Source organism: Schistocerca gregaria, chromosome 1 (assembly GCF_023897955.1).
Source record: "Schistocerca gregaria isolate iqSchGreg1 chromosome 1, iqSchGreg1.2, whole genome shotgun sequence".
Taxonomy (NCBI): domain Eukaryota; kingdom Metazoa; phylum Arthropoda; class Insecta; order Orthoptera; family Acrididae; genus Schistocerca; species Schistocerca gregaria.
Window position 1 is genome coordinate 196710969 of NC_064920.1, and position 20541 is coordinate 196731509.

Below are 20541 nucleotides of genomic sequence, written 5' to 3' on the forward strand. Positions count from 1 at the left end.
GTCAAGCTGTACCACAAATTTCTTACCTTCCCTCCTCATTAGTTACGTGGGCTACCAATCTAATCTTCAGTATTATTCTGCAGCTCTACATTTCAAAAGCTTCTATTCTCTTACTGCCTAAACTGTTTTAACATCTATGTATCACTTCCATAAATTGCTACATTACACACAAATAATTTCCGAAAAGACTTCCTAACAATTAAATCTATATAAAATGTTAAAAAAATTTTCTTCTTCAGAAATTCTTTTCCTGCCATTGCCAGTCTACATTCTATATCCTATCTACTTCACCCATGATCAATAATTTTGGTGCCCAAATAGCAAAAACTATCTACTAGTCCAAAGCATCTAATTTTCTAATCTAATTCCCTCCGCACCATCTGAGTTAATTCCACAGAATTCCATTATTCATGTCTTGCTTTCGTTGATGTTCATCTTATATCTCCCTTTGAAGACACTGTCTGTTCTGTTCAACTGCTCTTCCAAATCTTTTGCTGTATGGCAGAATTACAATGCCATTGGCAAACCTCAGAATTTTCATTTCTTCTCCTTGAATTTTAATTCCTACTCCAAATTTTTCTTTGGTTTTGTTTACTGCTTGCTCAATGTACTGACTGAATAACATTGAAGATAGACTATAACCCTATCTCACTCCCTTCTCAACCACTGCTTCCCTTTTATAACCCCTGACACACTATAAATGTCATCTGGTTTCTACAGAAGTTATAAATACCCTTTTCCTTCCTGTATTTTACCCTTGCTGCCTTCAGAATTTCAAAGAGGATATTCCAGTTAACACTGTCAAAATTTTTCTCCGAGTCTACAAATGCAGTTTTGCCTACCTTCTAAAATAAGCTGTTAGATCGGTACTGACTTGCGAGTTCCTACATTTCTCCAGAATCCAAACTAATATTGCCCACGGTCAGCTTTTACCAATTTTTTGCATTCTTCAGTAAGGAATTTGTGTTAATATTTTACAACCATGACTTAACTTATAGTTTGATAATTTTCACACCTGCCAGGAACGGCTTTCATTGGAATTATTATATTCTTCTTAAAGTATGTTGGTATTTCACCAGTCACATACATCGTTAACACCAGATCGAAGAGTTTTGTCACGGCTGTCTCTCCCAAGACTGTCAGTAGTTCTGACGGAATTTCATCCACTGCTAGGGCCTCATTCGGACTTGCTCTTTCTCAGTGCTCTGTCAAATTCTTCTCACAGTATCGTATCTCCCATCACATCTTCATCTATGTCTTCTTCCATTTCTAAAATACTGCCTTCAAGTTCATCTCCCTTGCACAGAACTGCTATATACTCCTTTGGCATTTCAATTTCCCTACTTTACTTAGTGTGGTTTTCCATATGAACTCTTGATATTTGTACAGCTGTTTCTCTCTCTCTCTCTCTCTCTCTCTCTCTCTCTCTCTCTCTCTCTCTTTTTCAAAGTCTCTTTAATTTTCCTGTAGACAGTATTTATTTTTCCTCTAGAGAAATATGCTTCTAAATCCTTACACTTGTCCTCTAGCCATTCCTGCTTAGCCATTTGGCACTTATTGTCAATCTCATTTCTTAGACATTTGTATTGCTTCTGCCTGCTTCACTTCTTGTATTTCTATATTTTTGGCTTCCACCAATTAAATTAAATATGTAATGTGTTATCCAAGGATATCTAAAAGGCCTTGTCTTTTTATTTATTTGATCCTCTGCTGCCTACCCATTCTTCATCTTCTGTATTCCTTTCCCCTGTTCTAGGCAACCATTGCCTAATGCTCCCTATCAAACTCTCAACAACTTCTGGTTCTTCCAACTTATCCAGGTCTCATTTCCTTAATTTTCTACCTTTTTGCAATTTCTTGAATTGTAATCTACAGTTTTTAACCAATAACTTGTGGTCATAGTCTACATCTTCCCTAGTTATGTATTTAAAATCTGGTTCCAAAATCTGTCTTACCATTATATAACCAATTTGAAACCTACCGGCGTCTTGAGGTCTCTCCCACGTATACACCCTATGTCACGATTCTTAAACCAAGTGTTAACGATGATTAAATTGGGCTCTGAGCAAAATCCTACCAGGCAGCTTTCTCTTCCATATACATCTACTATTTTCCTTCTATATGAAAGCGTGGAGTCTGTTCTCTCGGACATATCTGGAAGAACAGACACTATCCAGAATTCACAGCTGTGACATAATTTCCTATAAATTGAGGGTGGGGGGAGAGAAGGTAAGGCAAGGGGAGGCGAAGAGCTATTGATGTCAGCTCCATTGCGACTTTATGCGGACTCAGGAGCGGAAATGTATGCTGGATCAAGATTCGAGCCCGGGACCTCTACTAGGCAGCCCAGGATCTCCTGCTTACTAGGCAGTTGAGTTAAAAACTGTGCCAACCAGGCACAATGTTTATCACAATTGTGTTAGATGGAAATGTGGCTAGGCCTAGAGCAGTGCTGTTTGCAGTACCAGAACAGCAAGACCGGTTTAGTTTGTGTTACACGGAAAGATCAGCCAATCATATCGACTGCTGTCCCTGCAACTACCGAAAACGCTGCAGCCACTCTTCAGAAACTGCACATTTATATGGCCTCTCAACAGACACCCCACTGTTGTGGTTGCATCTATAGTACAGCTACCTGTATCACTGAGGTACACATGCTACCTCACCTACGGCAAGGTCCATGGTTCATTTTTGCAAAAGCCACAGCAATTCTCACATCACCAGCCATCGATAGCCATTAAAAAATTACATTGACTTATTAAAATAAAAAGAGTTGTATTTACTTGAATGTTGAAATACATATGGAAGTTTTACATATGTGGGATATTACGAATATTTCATTCCCGTTTTTATCCATTTCCTTGAGACTGGAGATGGATAGCAACATCCTTCCAAGTTTAAAGAATAACTCAAAATGTTAGTCCCTTTTCGTATGCAGCAGGAAATGACTTAACTGGCACCAAACTTGAATTCATAGCTACCCCTGTTTTTCAATGCGAACTTTTAGAATTTCTTGCAGTACTCTACTCAATCTCTGAGTATCACAATTACTGTGATAGTTACATGATCTTTGCGATACAGTCTGCAGCTGTGATGAATTTTTTGAATGATTCCACAATGCCGTCAGCTGCCATTTTCTTTATTTCATGTACGAATGTATAATTTTGGCTTTAGGCCATTTTCAAGTATTTCATGGACAATTGTTTAACGGTATATTATGCCATGTGCATCCCTCCTCCTATCACTGAAAGTAACTGTCACAAAATAAATTAGAAATAGTTTTTCCTAAATAGGAAAAAATTATTTCTAATTTATTTTGTGACCATTACAATGCCATAATATACCATTAAAAAAATCACCCATAAAATTCTTGAAAATGGCCTAATTGTACATCAAATAAACAGAATGGCAGCTGAAGACATCACAAAATCATTAAAAAAACTGTGACAATTAGTTAAATGTGACACAGTTCATCCTGAAGCTGACAAATGAAGCTATAAAATTTGCAAGAATTATAGTTTTTTACAAAATTGTTTCCTTGAAGTCGCTGAGAAAAATTACAGATTGGCCGCCTCACGTGCCTTACTTTTCACACAGCGCAGTCAACAGAGCCTGGGCTTTAGGGCCAACTAACACCATGTCAGAGTTTGTGCGCCAACTCCACCCTGCAAGCCAGCTGTCAAGCATGTTATCTAACAAACTTGCAGTGAAGCTCACTCCATAACTAAAGATGGGCTAAAGCAAAGGTTATGGTTACAGAGAAACATCAATTTCAAAAAAATATTTGTTGTGCATTACAAATTATTTAATGAAGCTAGGTTCTTTACTTAAATCTCCTTAAGTGAATTAGCATAGAACAGGTAGTGAGAGGCCAGAGCAGGCACAGTCACCCTTTTTTTTTTTTTTTTTTTTTTTTTTTTTTTTTTTTTTTTTTTTTTTTTTTTAACCAGTGCACTCAACCCCAGTTGTCTTTCGCCTCCGAGGGAAGGTAGTAGCCATAACGAAGACAATGCCTTTGTTTCCAATTCATTTATGAAATTAAAATTTACTGGCTCAGTTATTAGCGGATATTTAAATTTACTGTACATCAAAGAGCTAAAAGAGCCGTTTTGGAAACAATGATTTATTGAGAAACAATACAAATTCCAATACAGAACATGAGAAATTGAATTACCTTGTGTTCAGCCTAGAATAAGTTAAGGCACAATCCAAACTGGTCATGGAACACGTTATTCAACTCAACGTGTTCCAAATTCTCAACTTTGTTCGAGATACCTTAAGAGAATGGCAGCACAAAGAGGATCGCTGGGAATTTTTAGAATTAAATGGCGACATTTCATGATGAAGTAACAACTCTTATAATATCTCACTGTCCTCCAGGGCCATCCATCATGTACAGTGGATGGCGATAGCTATTAAATGGTTGAAAATGTATATGTTCTGTGTCGAATTTGAAATTTCATCAAAAGGAGGAACTGCAAAAAGACTAGCAGAGGGGTCACAGACCTACTTTCTGACTATTTCTCAACCATTAAACTTAGTGATCACGTCCATGACATTCTCTCTCCCTATTTCATGACAATGCAAAGCTATCTGCACTTTTTCCATAAATCCTACCTGGTAATAATCCCACATCGCATAGCAATACTCCAGAAAATGAAAGACAACTGCATTGTAGGCAGTCTTTTTAGTAAATTTGTTGCATCTTCTAAGTGTTCTGCCAATAACAGACAATCTTTGGTTTTCTTACCACTCAACATTTACTATGTGATGGTTCCAACTTAAGTTGCCCATAATTGTTACATCTACAACCTTTGAATTTTTGTGATTTATTATGTAACTAAAATACTACAGATTTTTTTTAAAGTGCTCATGTGGAGGGTTAACTATCACTCTTCACAAAATGCAGGTACCTTGCCGAAATTATTTTGCAATTTGTTTTGATCTTCTGATGATTTTAGCAGATGATAAATTACAGCCTCATCTACAGCCAATCTATAAGGGCTGCTAGGGTTTTAATTACAGCTGGGGGACCTATAACACCTCACTGGGGAACCGCAGATATCACTTCTGTTTCAGTAGATGACTTTCCACCAACTGCTATGAACTGTGATCTTTCTGACAGGAAACCGTGAATCTACTGGCACAACTGAAATGACACCCCAAAGGCACACAATTTGATAAGAAGCCGCTTGTGAAGAGCCGAGTCAAAAGCCATCTAATAATCTAGAAATATCGTATCAGCTGTCAGTGGCACTCTTAACTTCACGTGAGTAGAAGCCTGTGGTTTCACACAAACGATATTTTTTTTATCCATGTTATTTATGTGTTGATACATCCTTTTTCTTCAAGGTGTTTCATGATATTCAAATTCAATGTATGTTTCACAATACTACAGTGAATTGGTGTCAATGACATGTCTAAAATTTAAAACATTGCACGATCAACAGTGTGATATTTGTAGTCTCACATGAGGCCCTATAAAAATTGAAATGGAATTTATGGTGGCTGTCTTCTCAGTTTGTCATTTCGGAATTCTTTGACCTCACCCCCTTCTGTCAAAAAGCAAAATATCTAAGTAATCAAAACACTGAATTGTTGGGTCAGACGGAAATATTAAAAGGATTCGAGTATGAAGCAACCAATCACAGGTATCAATAATAGGATTGCACAAGTTCTTCCTAACAAGACAATGATTTAATGTTGATATCATTAACCGCTGCTTCCACAATTTGTTCAATATGAGGACCGAAGACATCGATGAGGTGCTGCATCTGTGAAACAACTATCAATAGTTGCTTGCAGCTTCCCAGTGGGATCTGAGCAACGTGTTCACATATAGTGGCCTTCAGTTCAGGCCAAGATCATATGTGTCACTGGTAAATGTGTTCTTTTATATACCCCCAGAGCCAAAAGCCACATGGATTCAGATCAGACGATCTTGCATGCCATGCATCTGGAAAACGTCTAGAGATAACAAGCTTGTGGAAGGTGGCATTAAGCAAATCTTTCAAATTGAGGTGTCGCCCAATCCTGCATGAAAATAGTGGTTACTACTCAGTTGCACTCTTCCAAAGCAGTTTGACGGTTCTGCGTATCTCCTGCATGCTGCATTGTAAAATGGGCCTCGTCACTCCACAGAATATTGCCCGGTCACACGTCATTGACTTAAATCTATGCCAGAAACTGAAGAGCAAACTCAGAATATTGCTACAGATTATGATAGTTGCTGCACCATCTGGATCTTGAATGGACACCAATGTAAAGCAGATTGCAAAACTTCTAGTATTGCTGGGCATGGGGTGGACAATTCTCGTGTCACTGCACAAACAGCAGAAGTACCTGGGGTACAGGCCACATGGTCAGTTACAGCAACAGCAACCTTATCAATAACTTCCTCTTCCTAATACCACACCACATGTTTTCAAATTTCATTATCACCTTCTTTAAGCCATTTAATGACATTGTACCTCTCCTCAGACCTTTCAGTTGATGGTAACCTCTTCATGCAGCATTGTTATTGCTGCCTTTCACTAATAGTGCATGATCTCTCTTCTTGATAGCCCTACATTTCACACACTTCATGGCTTGTCAAATGGTAGCATGGATAACACAGTCGTACAAACAGTGTACTGAAACACCCCCCCCCCCCCCCCCCCAATGTAAATTTGTTCTGCATTAATGTATTAGCATGTCTACCAAGATCTGCTGCCACGTGATAATTACAGCCCACAATGCACCTCTGTGTGCAGCTGCACTTTAATTACAATAAATTGATATTTTAAAAGAAAACAATTTTCCTCACAAACTTAATATTGTACAGGGTAGTCTTACAGATTGTAATATAAAAGTTATATTGCAATATTAATAATTAGGCAGAATGTGATACAGCTATTAGTTAATTAGCTAATTCTGCACAGTAATTCTTAGATAAAAAATGATTTTTATTAGATTTTCGCTAAGAAACATCCGTTTCATATTTCCTATTCAGACCAAATTGTATACTACTCAATTTTTTTCTTGCAACAGAACAAAACTGGGTAGCCTAGCACAAATAAAAAAGGAAATATGAAAAATAAGAGCCACCATGATGTGTAATAATGCGCAGCAGGTTAAGGTAGCATACCACTATCCCAGCAATTTAACCAGAGGAGCTACGAGGGCTATCCACAAAGTACATTACGTTTTGGAGTTAAAAATAAATAAAGTATTGGAAATTTTTTTTATTATATACAGATGAAAGCCACACTTAAATACTACTTTTCTACATAGTTGCCATTTAAATTAAGGCACTTACCGTAGCGATGGACGTCGTAAAATTCAGCCGCCTGCGCCTTCAACCATGTGGTTACCTCTTCTTCGAGCTGTGCGTCGTCATCAAAATGCTGCATAGCCAACCACTTCTTCAATGCTGGGAATAAGTGGAAGTCACTCGGTGCCAGGTCGGGACTGTACGGCGGTTGAGGAAACAACTCCCACTTAAAAGATTCGAGAACTTCACGAGTGTCATTTGCTGTGTGGGCCCGGCAAGAGCTTTGAGCCCAACTTTCCTCTGTGCTTGTTTTGTATTGCTCTTCTGAGGTTGTGTAGAGTTTGGCAATACCTTTGAGAGTTTACTGTAGTGCCTCTTTCCAGGAAATCCACAAAAATCACACCTTTTCTGTCCCAAAAGAGGTAACCACGTGGTTGAAGGCGCAGGCGGCCAAATTTTACGACGAAGGAATTTCCAAGCTCGTCCATTGCTACGGTAAGTGCCTTAATTTAAATGGCAACTATGTAGAAAAGTAGTATTTAAGTGTGGCTTTCACCTGTATATAATAAAAAAATCCAATACTTTATTTATTTTTAATTCCAAAACGTAATGTACTTTGTGGATAGCCCTCTTATTTCTCCTTCAAATAGCTCCTCACTTGTTCTCAGCAGGCTCTAACAATTAGAGCATCTACTACTTGATGGGATTTAAACTTGGTACATTTGAACTGAACAGAACAGGATGAGGATGATGATGATGATGATGATGATGATGACGACGACGACGACGTTTAGTGGTTGGTAAAGACTTCCATATGTGCTCATGTTATTTCTATAATTCTATTTTTCTGGCTCTTAATTCAATTTACAGTAAAAGGAAAAAGAGGGGTAAAGGGAGGAAGGGCTAAAAGCTCAAATATATGCAATGTTCACTCATGCATGTTAAAGGAGTTTTAAAATTTTCAGTCAAAAATACACAAAATTATGGAATACTCATCACCATTTAACACAAAGTTGCCATTATCTGATTCCGTCATTTGTGAACATGCCACTATAGTTAGATATACATATATGATGCATGGTAATGCTAAAAACGCAGGCAGACTAGTGAATTAACAGCAATGGAATTTACAAGTGCTCTAAACATGCAAGAACAGCGAACAATCTCGCTCTCGCACAAAATTAAAGCTATACATGAAGATGATAACTATTTCAAAAATTATGTAATTTTATACAGAGAGGATGAATTTCCATATAACTGACAGGCCACAACTTTAATCTCATGCAGTTTGCTAATCAAAATTTCATTGCTAATATACAATATCTATGTACTAGGATCTTTTTCCTTCTCTACAGTTTTTAGCTCTAGCAGAGATCAGATTACAAGTCTTGCTTTTTTCCCCACATAAATCTATTTAGTTGGTGGTTAACCAATTTACTTGCAAATAAACTTAAGAAAATATTACTTTTAGAAGGAGGAAGCAAGTACTTCCACCATTTAAGCCAAGCCAAATTCAGTTAGATCAAAATGTGATTTCACTTGAAAGAAATGGAAACATTACAAAGAAACAGAATGGCTTACCAATTCTTACCTTCATGTGGTGAAATTTCAGTATCACCAACAGAAATATTCGTATTTATGAAAAAAAGAAGAAAAAGTAGCAAAATGTTTTTAAAGGTTACTTTAGCAATACCAGAATGGACCACGGACCTCGCCAACTGGGAAAGGGGAGTGGGGAGTGGGACGGGACAGCTTGAGTACCTAAACAATACAGATAGCCATACACCACAACTGGCTGAGACCAGACTATCTTGTGGTTCCTGAAGGGGAGCAGTAGCCGTTTCAGTAGCTGCAGGGGCAACAGTTCAAATGCTAAATTGGTCAGAGCATGGAAAGTTAGATCCTATTATTGGGTAGTTAGTTTAGAAAATTTAGAAATGGGAAAGGATAGATTGAAGCTACATATAGTGGAAATTAATGAAGTGTGGTGACAGGAAGAATGGGGCTTCTGGTCAGGTGACCACAAGGTTACACACAAACATTATGACCCCTGGCCACCGTTACATTAGATGCTGTCTGGTGATGTTGCGAGTACGTGACATGGTAACAGAACTATGTAAGTGGAACAGACAAATAAAGGGTAGATTATCATAAAGCAGAGCCTGTGAATGAGCATCTCTAACACGACGAAGCTGGTCGAATGTTCATGTGCTACTATCACGAGCTTCTGCAGAAAGAGGTAGAAGGACAATGGAACTACCACTAGGCACTAAATTGTTTCATGTCCACGACTCTTCATGGTATATAAGTTTCAGGGGCTTGTCTGCTCTGTAAAGTATGATAGATGGTGATCTGTGGCATCTCTGTAGAAACACACAATGCTGGTGCACACATTGGTGTTTCAGAGCACGCCATTCATTGTGTGTTGTTGAACTTGGTGCTTCGCAACAGACCTCCCCAATATATTCAGATGTTGACCCAATGACATTGTCAATTACGATTACACAGGAAACAAGACCATTGGGACTTGACCATCAATTTAAATGTGTCAGCTCATCAGGCAAATTACATTTTTGCTACACTATGTCGATGGTCATCTCCACAATCATCATCATTGAGGTGAATGGCTCGAAACGTGCATCGTACCAAGGGCACAGGCTGGTGGGAGCAGTATTAAGCTATGGGAGACATTCTCCTGCACTTGCATGGGACCTGTGGCACTAATGGAAGTCACTCTGACAGCTGCAAACCACCTGCATTCCTTTACGCTTGATGTCTTCCCCAATGGCGATGTCATGTTCCTATCTGATGTAAATCGTATGGAACCCATCTGGATCACTATTGGGCGCTATCACCATGCACGCAAATCAGAGGCCCATTATTTACGTAAATTACATGACCTATGCATAGACATCTAATCTAATGCCACATACCTCCACAAACTTGCCAACAAACTGTCAGATAAGTGGAATCAGTGATGTATTTCTTTCCAAAGACAGACCAACAAGCAAGTAAGTGGTCATAATGTTTTTGCTCATGAGCGTAAATACAAAATCAAGTAAGAGTAAGGCAGAGATAGGTCTAATAATGAATAAGAAAACATGAATTTAGGTAAGCTACCATGAACAGCATAGTGAATGCATTATTGCACCCCAGATTGACACGAAACCAACATACATGACAATAGTAATAGATTATATCCCCCAACAGCTTTGCAGATGACTAAGAGATAAAGAATGTATAATGAGATAAAAGGAATTAATCACATGGTTAATGGAGATGAAAATTTTACTGCGATGGCAGACTGGAATTAGACAGGAAAAGAAAGAGAAGAAAAAATAGCACAACATGGGCTGTGGGGAAAGGAATGAAAGAGGAAGTTATCTGGTAGAATTATGCACAGAACACAATTTAATCATTACTAACAATAGGTTTAAGAATCAGTAAAGACATCGTTTACATGGAAGAAACTTTGAGGCAGGAAAGTTTCAGGTAGAATATATAGCAGTGAGACAGAGCATACAGAACCAGATTTTAAACTGTAAGACACTTCTATCAACAGATGTGGACTTTGACCATAATTTATTGGTTATGAACTGCAGATTATAACTGAAGAAAATATACAGAAATATTAAATTAAGAAGATGGGGACCTCCATAAATTGAAAGAACCAGAGATTGTTGAGAGTTTCAAGGAGAGCATTAGGCAGTGACTGAGTGAAACAAAGGAAAGGAATATAACAGAAAACAAATGGAGAGCTCTGAGAGATGAAATACTGAAGCCAACAGATGATAAATAGGTAAAATGATACGGCCTAGAAGAAGTCCTTGTAAAACATAACAGATACTGGATTTAACTGACATAAAGAGAAAACAAATAGATACAGCAAAGAAAGCAGTTGAAAGGAAATAGATAGGTAGGTAGTAGATTTCTAAGGGACTCAAAGCTCCCGTGCTGATCTCATATGATTCCTCCAGATGCTCCTGTCTTGTGCTGCCTCTTGACAGTTATTTATTCCCAATCTTTTGCATATGCAATCAATTTCATTGCTCCAGGTACTTCTTAACGCAATTTAGTCTTCTTTCATTCTCATCAGATGTCCAGCCCATTGCAGTCTTCTAGCATTTATTATGTTTACTATCATCGGTTGTTGTGATAGTTCGTGGATTTATATGTTGCGTCTTCTCTTCCAGTATTGTGATTCAATGTCATAATATGGACCAAAGATTTTTCTATAAACTTTATTCTCAAACACTTGTAAACGGTGGTGGTCTGTTTTCATTAGGCTCCATGTTTCTGTCCCATAGATTAGAACTGGTCTGATGATTGTATTATAGAACTTTATTTTAGTTTTCCTAGTCAGCAGTTTGGACCATAACAGATTTTGTATTGCATAACAGGCTCAGGTAGCATTTTACAGTCTTGCTTTTATTTCTACCTGAATCTGATTTTGTTCATCGCTGATCCCAGAAATTTGAACTGTTCAGTATGTTCAAATGTGTGTTCACCAACTATTAGATGTGATTGGTTATCCCATTGATCTCTACAGCTTTGAACTATCATGCATTTCGAAACTTCCTGGCAGATTAAAAATGTGTGCCGGACAGACTCGAACTCGGGACCTTTGCCTTTCGCAGGCAAGTGCTCTACCATCTGAGCTACCCAAGCACGACTCGCGCACCGTCCTCACAGCTTTACTCCGCCAGTACCTTGTCTTCTACCTTCCAAACTTTACAGAAGCTCTCCTGCGAATCTTGCAGGACTAGCACTCCTGAAAGAAGTGTAAGGCAAAGGTCCCGAGTTCAAGTCTCAGTCCGGCACACAGTTTTAATCTGCCAGGAAGTTTCATATCAGTGCACACTCCACTGCAGAGTGAAAATCTCATCATGTTTTTTGTTTACTTGTCATTTACTTTCAGGCCAAGTATTGATGCTTCTGTTGCAAATTCCACAAATAACTGCCTAATCTCTATTTCACTGTATCCAATGAGCACTATGTCATCTGTGTATGCTAACTCGTTAATTTTGCTTTCTTGAAGGATCCCAGCAGGTACCACTTTGAGTTTCCTCACAGCTCTTTCTAAAGCTATATTCAAAAGAAGGGGGGGGGGGGGCAAAGCATCTTCTTGTCTTAACCCAGCTTTATTTTTAAAATGGTCACCCAATTAGTAAAACCCTGCTTGTATTTTCATCCAAGCATACTTTGCAGAGATTTATCAGTTTAACTGGGAAACCAAATTCAGTCATTACATTCCACAAGCTTTGTCTATGGATGGAGTCATAAGCTTTCATGAAATGGATGAACAGGTGATGTATTTTATTTTTTTATATTCCCAAACTTTTTCATTTATTGATTTGATTGCAAGTATGTTGTCAGTGGTGTATCTGTTTTTGCGGAAGCCATTTTGATAATGCCCAATTATATTTTCTGCATATGGTTTTAAGTGGTATAGCAATAAACAAGATAAGATCTTATAACTTTTATTTACTAATGATATTCCTCTATAGTTTCTGAGATCTTCCCTGTCTCCTTTTCTATGGTTAGGGACTATTAATGATTCTCTCCACTCTGTTGGAATGTTCTGTGTTTTCCAGATTATCTGTATAAGATGAAATAAAAAAGTCTGTGCTAGGAAATATAGGTGCCTAAAAAATGAGATTAACAAAAAGTGGAAAACTGCTAAGTAGAAGTAGCTAGAAGACAAAAGCAAGGCTGTAGAAGCACACATGGCTAGGATACAGATAGATGAGGCCTACAAGAAAAGGGAAGCAGTTGTATGACCAAGAGCTCAGATGGCAAGCCAGTACAAAGCAAAGAAGGGAAAGCTGAAAATACAAACAAACAAACAGAAAGACAATACAAGGGAAATGAATTTGAAGCAATATTGTAGGAAGGGAAGAGGACGACAAGGGAGACATGATACTATGAGACTAATTTGACAGACCTCTGTGAGATAGCTGTGCTCTAACATGGCCTCGGAAGTACTCAGCATTCCCTCAAAACTGAGATTCTTGAGGGAGCCACAGCCATAACAAAACTATTCCACCTGGTGTGCAAAATTTATAAGACTGGTGAAACATCCCCACACTTCAAGAAGTACATGCTGTATTTACTTGAGAATAAGACTACACTGATGAGACGTCCCCCTTTTCTTCCAACAGGCATCTTGAGGAAAGTTCATTTTTAACATATTTTTAACTAATCAAAATTACAGAATGTTACACTGACAAATCATCTGCCAAAAAAGTTAACACTGTACCTACTATACAATAAATTTTGATAACACAAGGAAAAATTAAATAAATGAAAAGAAATGGTTTACATTAATTTGCAAACTGTTTTCTTTTCTACATTTTTTGCTTATTATCCCTGTCGTCTATGGTATCACTACTTTTAATCATCACCCTAATAGTACAGCTGTGAATTTTATATTTTTGTTGTCACAAATATTTGACTGTTTCTTCTGTTCTGAATATGTTGTAATTTCTGAGGCTGTGGTTACTGTACAACATTGGAACACAGCTGTTTTTATCTGAATACATGTCGGATTTCTCTTCTATTAATGTGAGAATGTTACAATGTCTTTTGCTTCAAAAGATATTGTCTGTCTGCTGCTCTCTCATTGACCTCTTTCATTCCTGTCATGCATCACCATGAACATTGACAACACTGCAGCATGAACCACCCAAGTTCACCACTGGCCTCTTTCTAAATTTTTCCTGTCCCTTGCAGAAATGAATACTGTTGTCGAGTAGATTGCCATGGTTAGCAACATGATGTAATTTGATGCCCACACAATACTTTCTTCCCCACATTCATTTAGTTCTCAACCGACCTGGTATCACTGTTCCCTCTCCAACCTTTCCTTACACTGTGCCTGAGCAACTGTGAAAGACAGACTGCAATATCTTCTAGGGTACAAGTCATATTTAAAAACAGCATCTAATACAATGTTGAACCTAAACGTTATTACCACCCACTTAGTAGCTTGTTTGTCCGTGTTTGGAACCAAATACATCACTGATTCTGCATATCAGGGATCCAAGAGTATGTAGGTAGTTTTGTGGAGGTAATTGGCATTGGATACCTATGCCCAAGTCATGTAATTCGCATAAATAACAGACCACTATTTTGTGTATGTGGTGATGGTGCCTGATAGCTACCCAGATAGGATCCATAGGATTTACATCAGGCAAATCTGATCACCTACACAGCAACCTGAGTTCACTACATTGCTGTTCAGACCACTGTAGCTCAGTTCTGGCTTTGAAACATGGACAATTATATTGCCGATAGACGACATCACCACTGGGAGAAGACATCAGGCATAAAGAGATGCAGGTGGTTCAAAGCTGCCAGTGTGCCTACGATTACTATCACAAGTCCCATGCAAGCACAGGAGAACGTCTCCTTAGCATAACACTGCTCCCACCAGCCTGTGGTGTGGCACCCTGCATGCTTCGAGCTGCCATTCCCTCAATGACAACATTTGTGGAGAAGACCATTGCCCTAGAGTAGCAAAAATGTAATTCACCCAAAGAGGTGACACATTTCCACTGACTGACGGTTGAATCCCAACGGTCCCCTGCCCACTGCAATCACAGCTGACAACATAGTTGGGTTAACATGTGAACATGTAGAGGTGTCCTGCTGCGAAGCTCCATGTTCAGCAATGTACAATGAACTGTGCACTCAAACACTTATGCGTGCACCAGCACTGTGCTCTTTTGATAGAGATGCCACAGATTACCATCTATCCTACTTTACAGAGCAGACAAGCCTCCGAACCCCACATTCTGTGAAGAGATGTTGATGTCCAACCATTTAGCACCTAGTGGTAGTTTCACCGTCCTACCTCTTTCCGTAGATGCTCACGAAAGCAGGTCATGAACATTCAACCAACTTCACCGTATTCGAGTTATTTACTCTGCACAATAACAAACATCATCAAAATTGCTTATCTCTACACACTTCTGTTACCATGTCACGTGCCCGCAACATCACCAGGCAGCACCCAACGTTGCAGTGTGCAGTCGTCATAATGTTTGGGCTTATCATTGTACATAAATAAAAGATTGCAAATGGTGATTCAGTCCAACTCTCGAACTTTCACTCATACCACAATTTACTGATGTTTCCTGGCACTACCTCTACGACAGATATTGCTGCTGTAATTTATTCTCACAACAACAATTACAGTCAGTTTAATAGAATTTACTTTGTTTGTTAGAATTGATTAATTTTCTTTCTAGATTCATCTGAATGTCACCATCATGTTCTAAAGCTGATTGTTCTAACACATGAACAGTGACCAACCAAATTTCTCATTTGCAACCTACTTTCGTAAATCATTACAGTCTTCCATAATCACATAAAATACTGTTCACAGTCCAGAATCAAGTAATGCTTTTTGAAGGGCAATATTTCCGCTTTTGAATGTTGTTTTACTTAAAAAGCTGCATTAATGTTTGTACACAGTATTCACATGTGTGTGAGAACTATTACTGCAAACCTTTTCAAATACAACAACAGTTTTCAAGATGATAGACTTAGTGTATTTCCTCCTGTGTTTCATGAAACTGAAATTTTAAGAAGCGCAATGGACTGTTGTAGTGGCTTGTTTACAGTTTCTCGTATACCCCAGTTCAAGTGCCGCCTACGTCAAATTTCATGATTGTTCAAGCAATGTTGATACTGTATCGAGCACTTCAGCATTTCGGGAAATCTCGAGCCTCTTTGAATGCAAATATCGTCTGCTCATCCTGCCCTTCAGAATTCACCTCAGTTGCCAAAGTGTTACGTGCAAATGTAAGATGACCCCTACATAATCTATCAAACAAAATAAAAATATTACAGTCAGCAGCAGCAGCAGCAGCTGCAGTTTAATATGAAAATACAAGATGACCCTGTATTTTTCGAATGATGAATATGGAAAAAACTCTAGTCTTATAATCGGGTGAATATGGCAATAATTCAGATTCCAAAGAAGGCATGTGCTGAACTATCAGTTTTATGAGTAATGGCTGCAAAATACTGACAAGAATTATTTACTGAAGAATGGAAAAAATTGTTGAAGTGGAACATGATAAAGATCAATTTGGATTACAGAGAAATGTAGGAACATGTGAGGCAGTGCTGAACCTGCGACTTACCTTAGAAGATAGGTTCAAGAAAGGCAAACCTATCTTTGCAGATTTATACAATGCCTTTGATAATGATGGCTGGAATACACTGTTTCAAATTCTGAAGATAGCAGGTATTTAATCCAGGGGGAAACTATTATATCAGTTCATTGGGTAAGCAGTAAAATAAACCCAAAAAGAAATTTGCGAAGGGGATTAAAGTTCGGCAAGAAGAAATAAAAACTTTGAGGATGTCGATGCTACTAATTCTGCCAGAGACAGCAGACTTGCAACAGCAGTTGAATGTACTTGTGAACTGGGTGTACAGTGATCATGAAAATGTAAAACAAAGGTAATGGAATCCAATCAAATTAAATTAGGCAAGTGTGTGTATATGGGGTGGGGGAGGGGGGGGGGGGAGTGAATCCAAGTAGTAAGCAGTTTCAAATGGATGTCATCTCTAGTAATTACACAGAGATGAAGATGCTTGCACAGGATAGGCAATAATGGAGAGCTGCATCAAATTAGTCTTTGAACTGACGGCGGCGGTGGCGGCGGTGGCGGCGGCAGCAGCAGCAGCAGCAACAACAGAATTTCATCCCTTACGTGTCCTGCCATTCTGTAGTCTTATGAAATTACATACAATAACACACTTAACAGTTACCACTGTGAATAAAGATTTGTGTTGGTCATTGTGTTTACTGGCAACTACATATTTATTCCGGATGCAAATTTATCTGATGTCTTATCTGTTCTGTGGCTGTCTCAAAAACAATTATTTCTACATGATTTGCCGAAATATTTCTACAAAGTTGCATTTCATCACCTGTAGAGTCTGTTTTCATCCATTGTTTCACTGGCATCCATTAATGTGTAGGAGCGTCCATCTCCGTCATCCTTTGGGCGAGATGAGCTGTCAGCAAAAGGCAGCTGAGGTGGAGACGGCCTAGGCGACCGAGCGTGCCAGCCACGATGCACTACAAGTGCTTTGGGTGTACGGAATACTTTTGGGCACAAAGCACATGGATGTCTCTCAAAACTAGTAGTTGCAGTTGGAATGGTAACTGGGCCATTGCTGGTTGCAACAGGAGTCCCATCATCCCCATCTTCTTGAAGCACTACAAGGGGTTGTAACACAGGCTTTATGTCCTCATCTTCATCTTCTTGGTCCAATGTTTCTGGTTCCATGTCTGTCTGTTCAACATTACTGACATGTAGACGGGGACAGTTTGTTCGTCTATGCTTGGACAATGAGCCTGCATTGCTGTAGGATTTGTTGCAGTAGTCACACGGATAGAGGCGGCTGAAAAACATCAATAAGTGTTAAAAAAAAATACAAAACATTCAATTACAAGTTACAATTTTCCAAGAAGCTACAACAGTAGAACAAATGACTGAAACACTTCATTGTTTCTTAAACTTATGGGAGTCAGGGGATTGGGAGAGGGGTGGGCGGTTGTCGCATCTTCTTGTTACAAAATTTCACATACTCAGCATTAACATAGGTAGTTAATACAGTTTTAATACCCAAGTACTACTGGTAAATTAAAGAGACCGCAATTGCATTAATGACAAAAAAGACATTGAAAATTAACTGTACTAAAAATTCCTTCCACTTCAGACCATGACCAGCTGAAACACAGTGAAAAATTTCACTCTGTAATAATCATGGTTCCCTGCAACCCACATCAGATTCTATGTGGGATGCAGAACCAATTGGAAAAATTACATTTAATCTACAGAAGTGAAATCCTTGTTATAATATTGATTTCTACAACCATAGCACAGAAGCAAAAATATGACAGCCAGAATTTGAGATTTGCTACAAGTTAAGCCACAAAAGTAACTAAGACAGTTTGGAAACAAACCAAATAACACAATGTCCTCTTTTCATTGCAATAAATAAAATAATATCATACTCAGGGAATGGCTGAGGACTAGACCCACTGCACACACCAACATATTCAATGCACTCTCAGGATTTAACTGAGTCTTCTGATAGAAAGGGCTCTTGTGCGAATATGGACTCAGAGATAAAGATATTTTCAACGTTATGCCTATCCAACAAAAGTGGGAAAGTGAATAAAGCCAAGATTGTCAGAGCATTAATCATATAAGCTTTGCAAGTGGGCACATTTTCACAATAGTACCCAGTGAATGTAGGGCAGTAACAGGTGACTGGTATGCTACAGAAAACATATTTTTGAAGTTTTCCAGAAGAATCCAGGAAACACAGCTGAAACTAAATGTGGGCTCAGTCGAAACCCAGTGCTGCAAGATTACAATATACACAAACTGAACTGCAGGAAAGTTATTTCGGAAAACACAAACTTGAGTTCTCTTGGCAGTAAGGATGTATATATTAAAAAAAGTCTTTTACAGTAAATCCTGAAAAATGACGAAAAAGGGTGCAACCTCAAGTATCAACCAGGACCCCAAGGATTTGCGCCAATTTGAGAAGAGTCATGTACAGGTTCAAGGGGACGACGACGACGACAACAACAACAACGACAACAACAACAACAACTTAGTGTAGCTCAATGGCCTGTTTCAAGTCTTTCAATTCTTTGACATGTGTGCTCCTAACTTACACCAAGCATCCAACCAGGAAAAGGGGACTCACAGTTTAGCTTTGACTCCAAGGCTTGTGTCGTTTCTGGCAACTCTCCCACATTGTAGAGACTTGAAGGCTAAGTTAAAATGCAGACTGAAAAATCCTTGGTCCAACTGGCATTCGATCCCGTGATCTCTTGGTTTCCAGACACTTAAATGGCTATCTGACAATCTTTTTTAATATAGTAACTGCATTTTGAGCAGAAAATGTGCACATGGTAGGTGAGAAGGGGTTGGGGATGGGGGTAGGTGGTGAATACACAGGATGTTCAGAAATTGCCCTAAAAAAATTCTAGGGCATGGACTATCCACTGTTGTGGCTAGTGCAAACAACAAGAATGTGGTGCCTAATCAGGTGTGCATTATTATATAATGTAGAACTGAACAGTATAGACCATTCTAAAAACATTTTCAAGGATGCAGCTACATCAGTACTGTAAGTGTGACTAATCTAATAAGATTCAAGCAATGTAAATGTACCAAATCATCATGTCTTTTTAGTTTATTGATACCTCAGGAATAATATTGGCCAAGTCCTTTACTGTGTGGCCTTGGTATTACTAGCTGCAGTACAAATAGATTATTAATCATACTGGCACCTTGTAAGCAACTGCTGAAATGAACAAATAAAAGAAAATCAGATAAAATGAATGAACAACAACAAAACAAAACAGAGCAAGACTGACAATTCAGTCCACCTATAATGAAATAATTTGTCACATCGCTCAACAACAATTTAATATGATTGATACTAGAAGAATGTCATTTTGCTACTGAAAAGTCAATGTTCCATATACAAGACCTGAATTTATCTACATGTAGAGCCTCAGGTAGTCTGGCCCAGGATAACAACAGTTCCACATGAACTGGTAACATATATGTATTGTGCAAAGGATGGATGTTATGCTAAGCAGATGTTATAGTTCATCATGAATACCAATGATTTTATGGTTGAACATGTAATGTACAAGGGCATAAGATCCACTAGGTACGATTTAAATGAAGCTAGTCTACTTGGTATCAACTTAACAAAAATGTGACGACCTTGTTTTCAGAGTATTTTTCCAACTAAATTTCAAAGGTGTAAACTCAAGATAATTTATGGACTAAGATGAGGCAATTTATGAAACAACTTCTCACACAATTCCCCTGTAACATTAGCTGACCCCTTAGATCATGTACTCTGCACATGGGAGATGTCAGCACTGAATAATTTGGACGTTCCGTAAAGCCGAAGTACATAAACTAAATCTGACAAGTCACATTAAAATACTTTTTTTTTCTGGTACATATTATGACACTCTGAGACTTGAATTATATTTTTGTTTGCTGTTGTCATTCCATATTATTTCCCAGTGTTCCTGTATGACTCTCCTTATTTAGAATAACTTTGAGATACACATTCATATATATTAGATAGAATGGAACCCCAATGTGAATACTACTTACAGGCTCAGAATGAGTTGCTTTAACTAGTCCACATTTGAGAACTACTTGAAGTTGGAACAAAGCTGTTACAATTAAGCATGTTGGGTAAACTGTTCTGGCAAAGGT

The 20541-nt window shown here is 38.4% G+C and overlaps 1 protein-coding gene across 4 annotated transcripts in view; it reads right to left on the reverse strand.

The window, feature by feature from the left end:
- LOC126336544 (zinc finger protein 184-like) overlaps positions 1–20541 on the reverse strand; it is a 167985-nt gene that overhangs the window by 31226 nt on the left and 116218 nt on the right. For all 4 annotated transcript variants that reach the window (XM_050000367.1, XM_050000377.1, XM_050000386.1 and 1 more), the window contains one exon: positions 17201–17677. In XM_050000367.1, coding sequence (XP_049856324.1) covers positions 17201–17677 — 477 coding nt within the window. The remainder of the gene's footprint in view (positions 1–17200; positions 17678–20541) is intronic.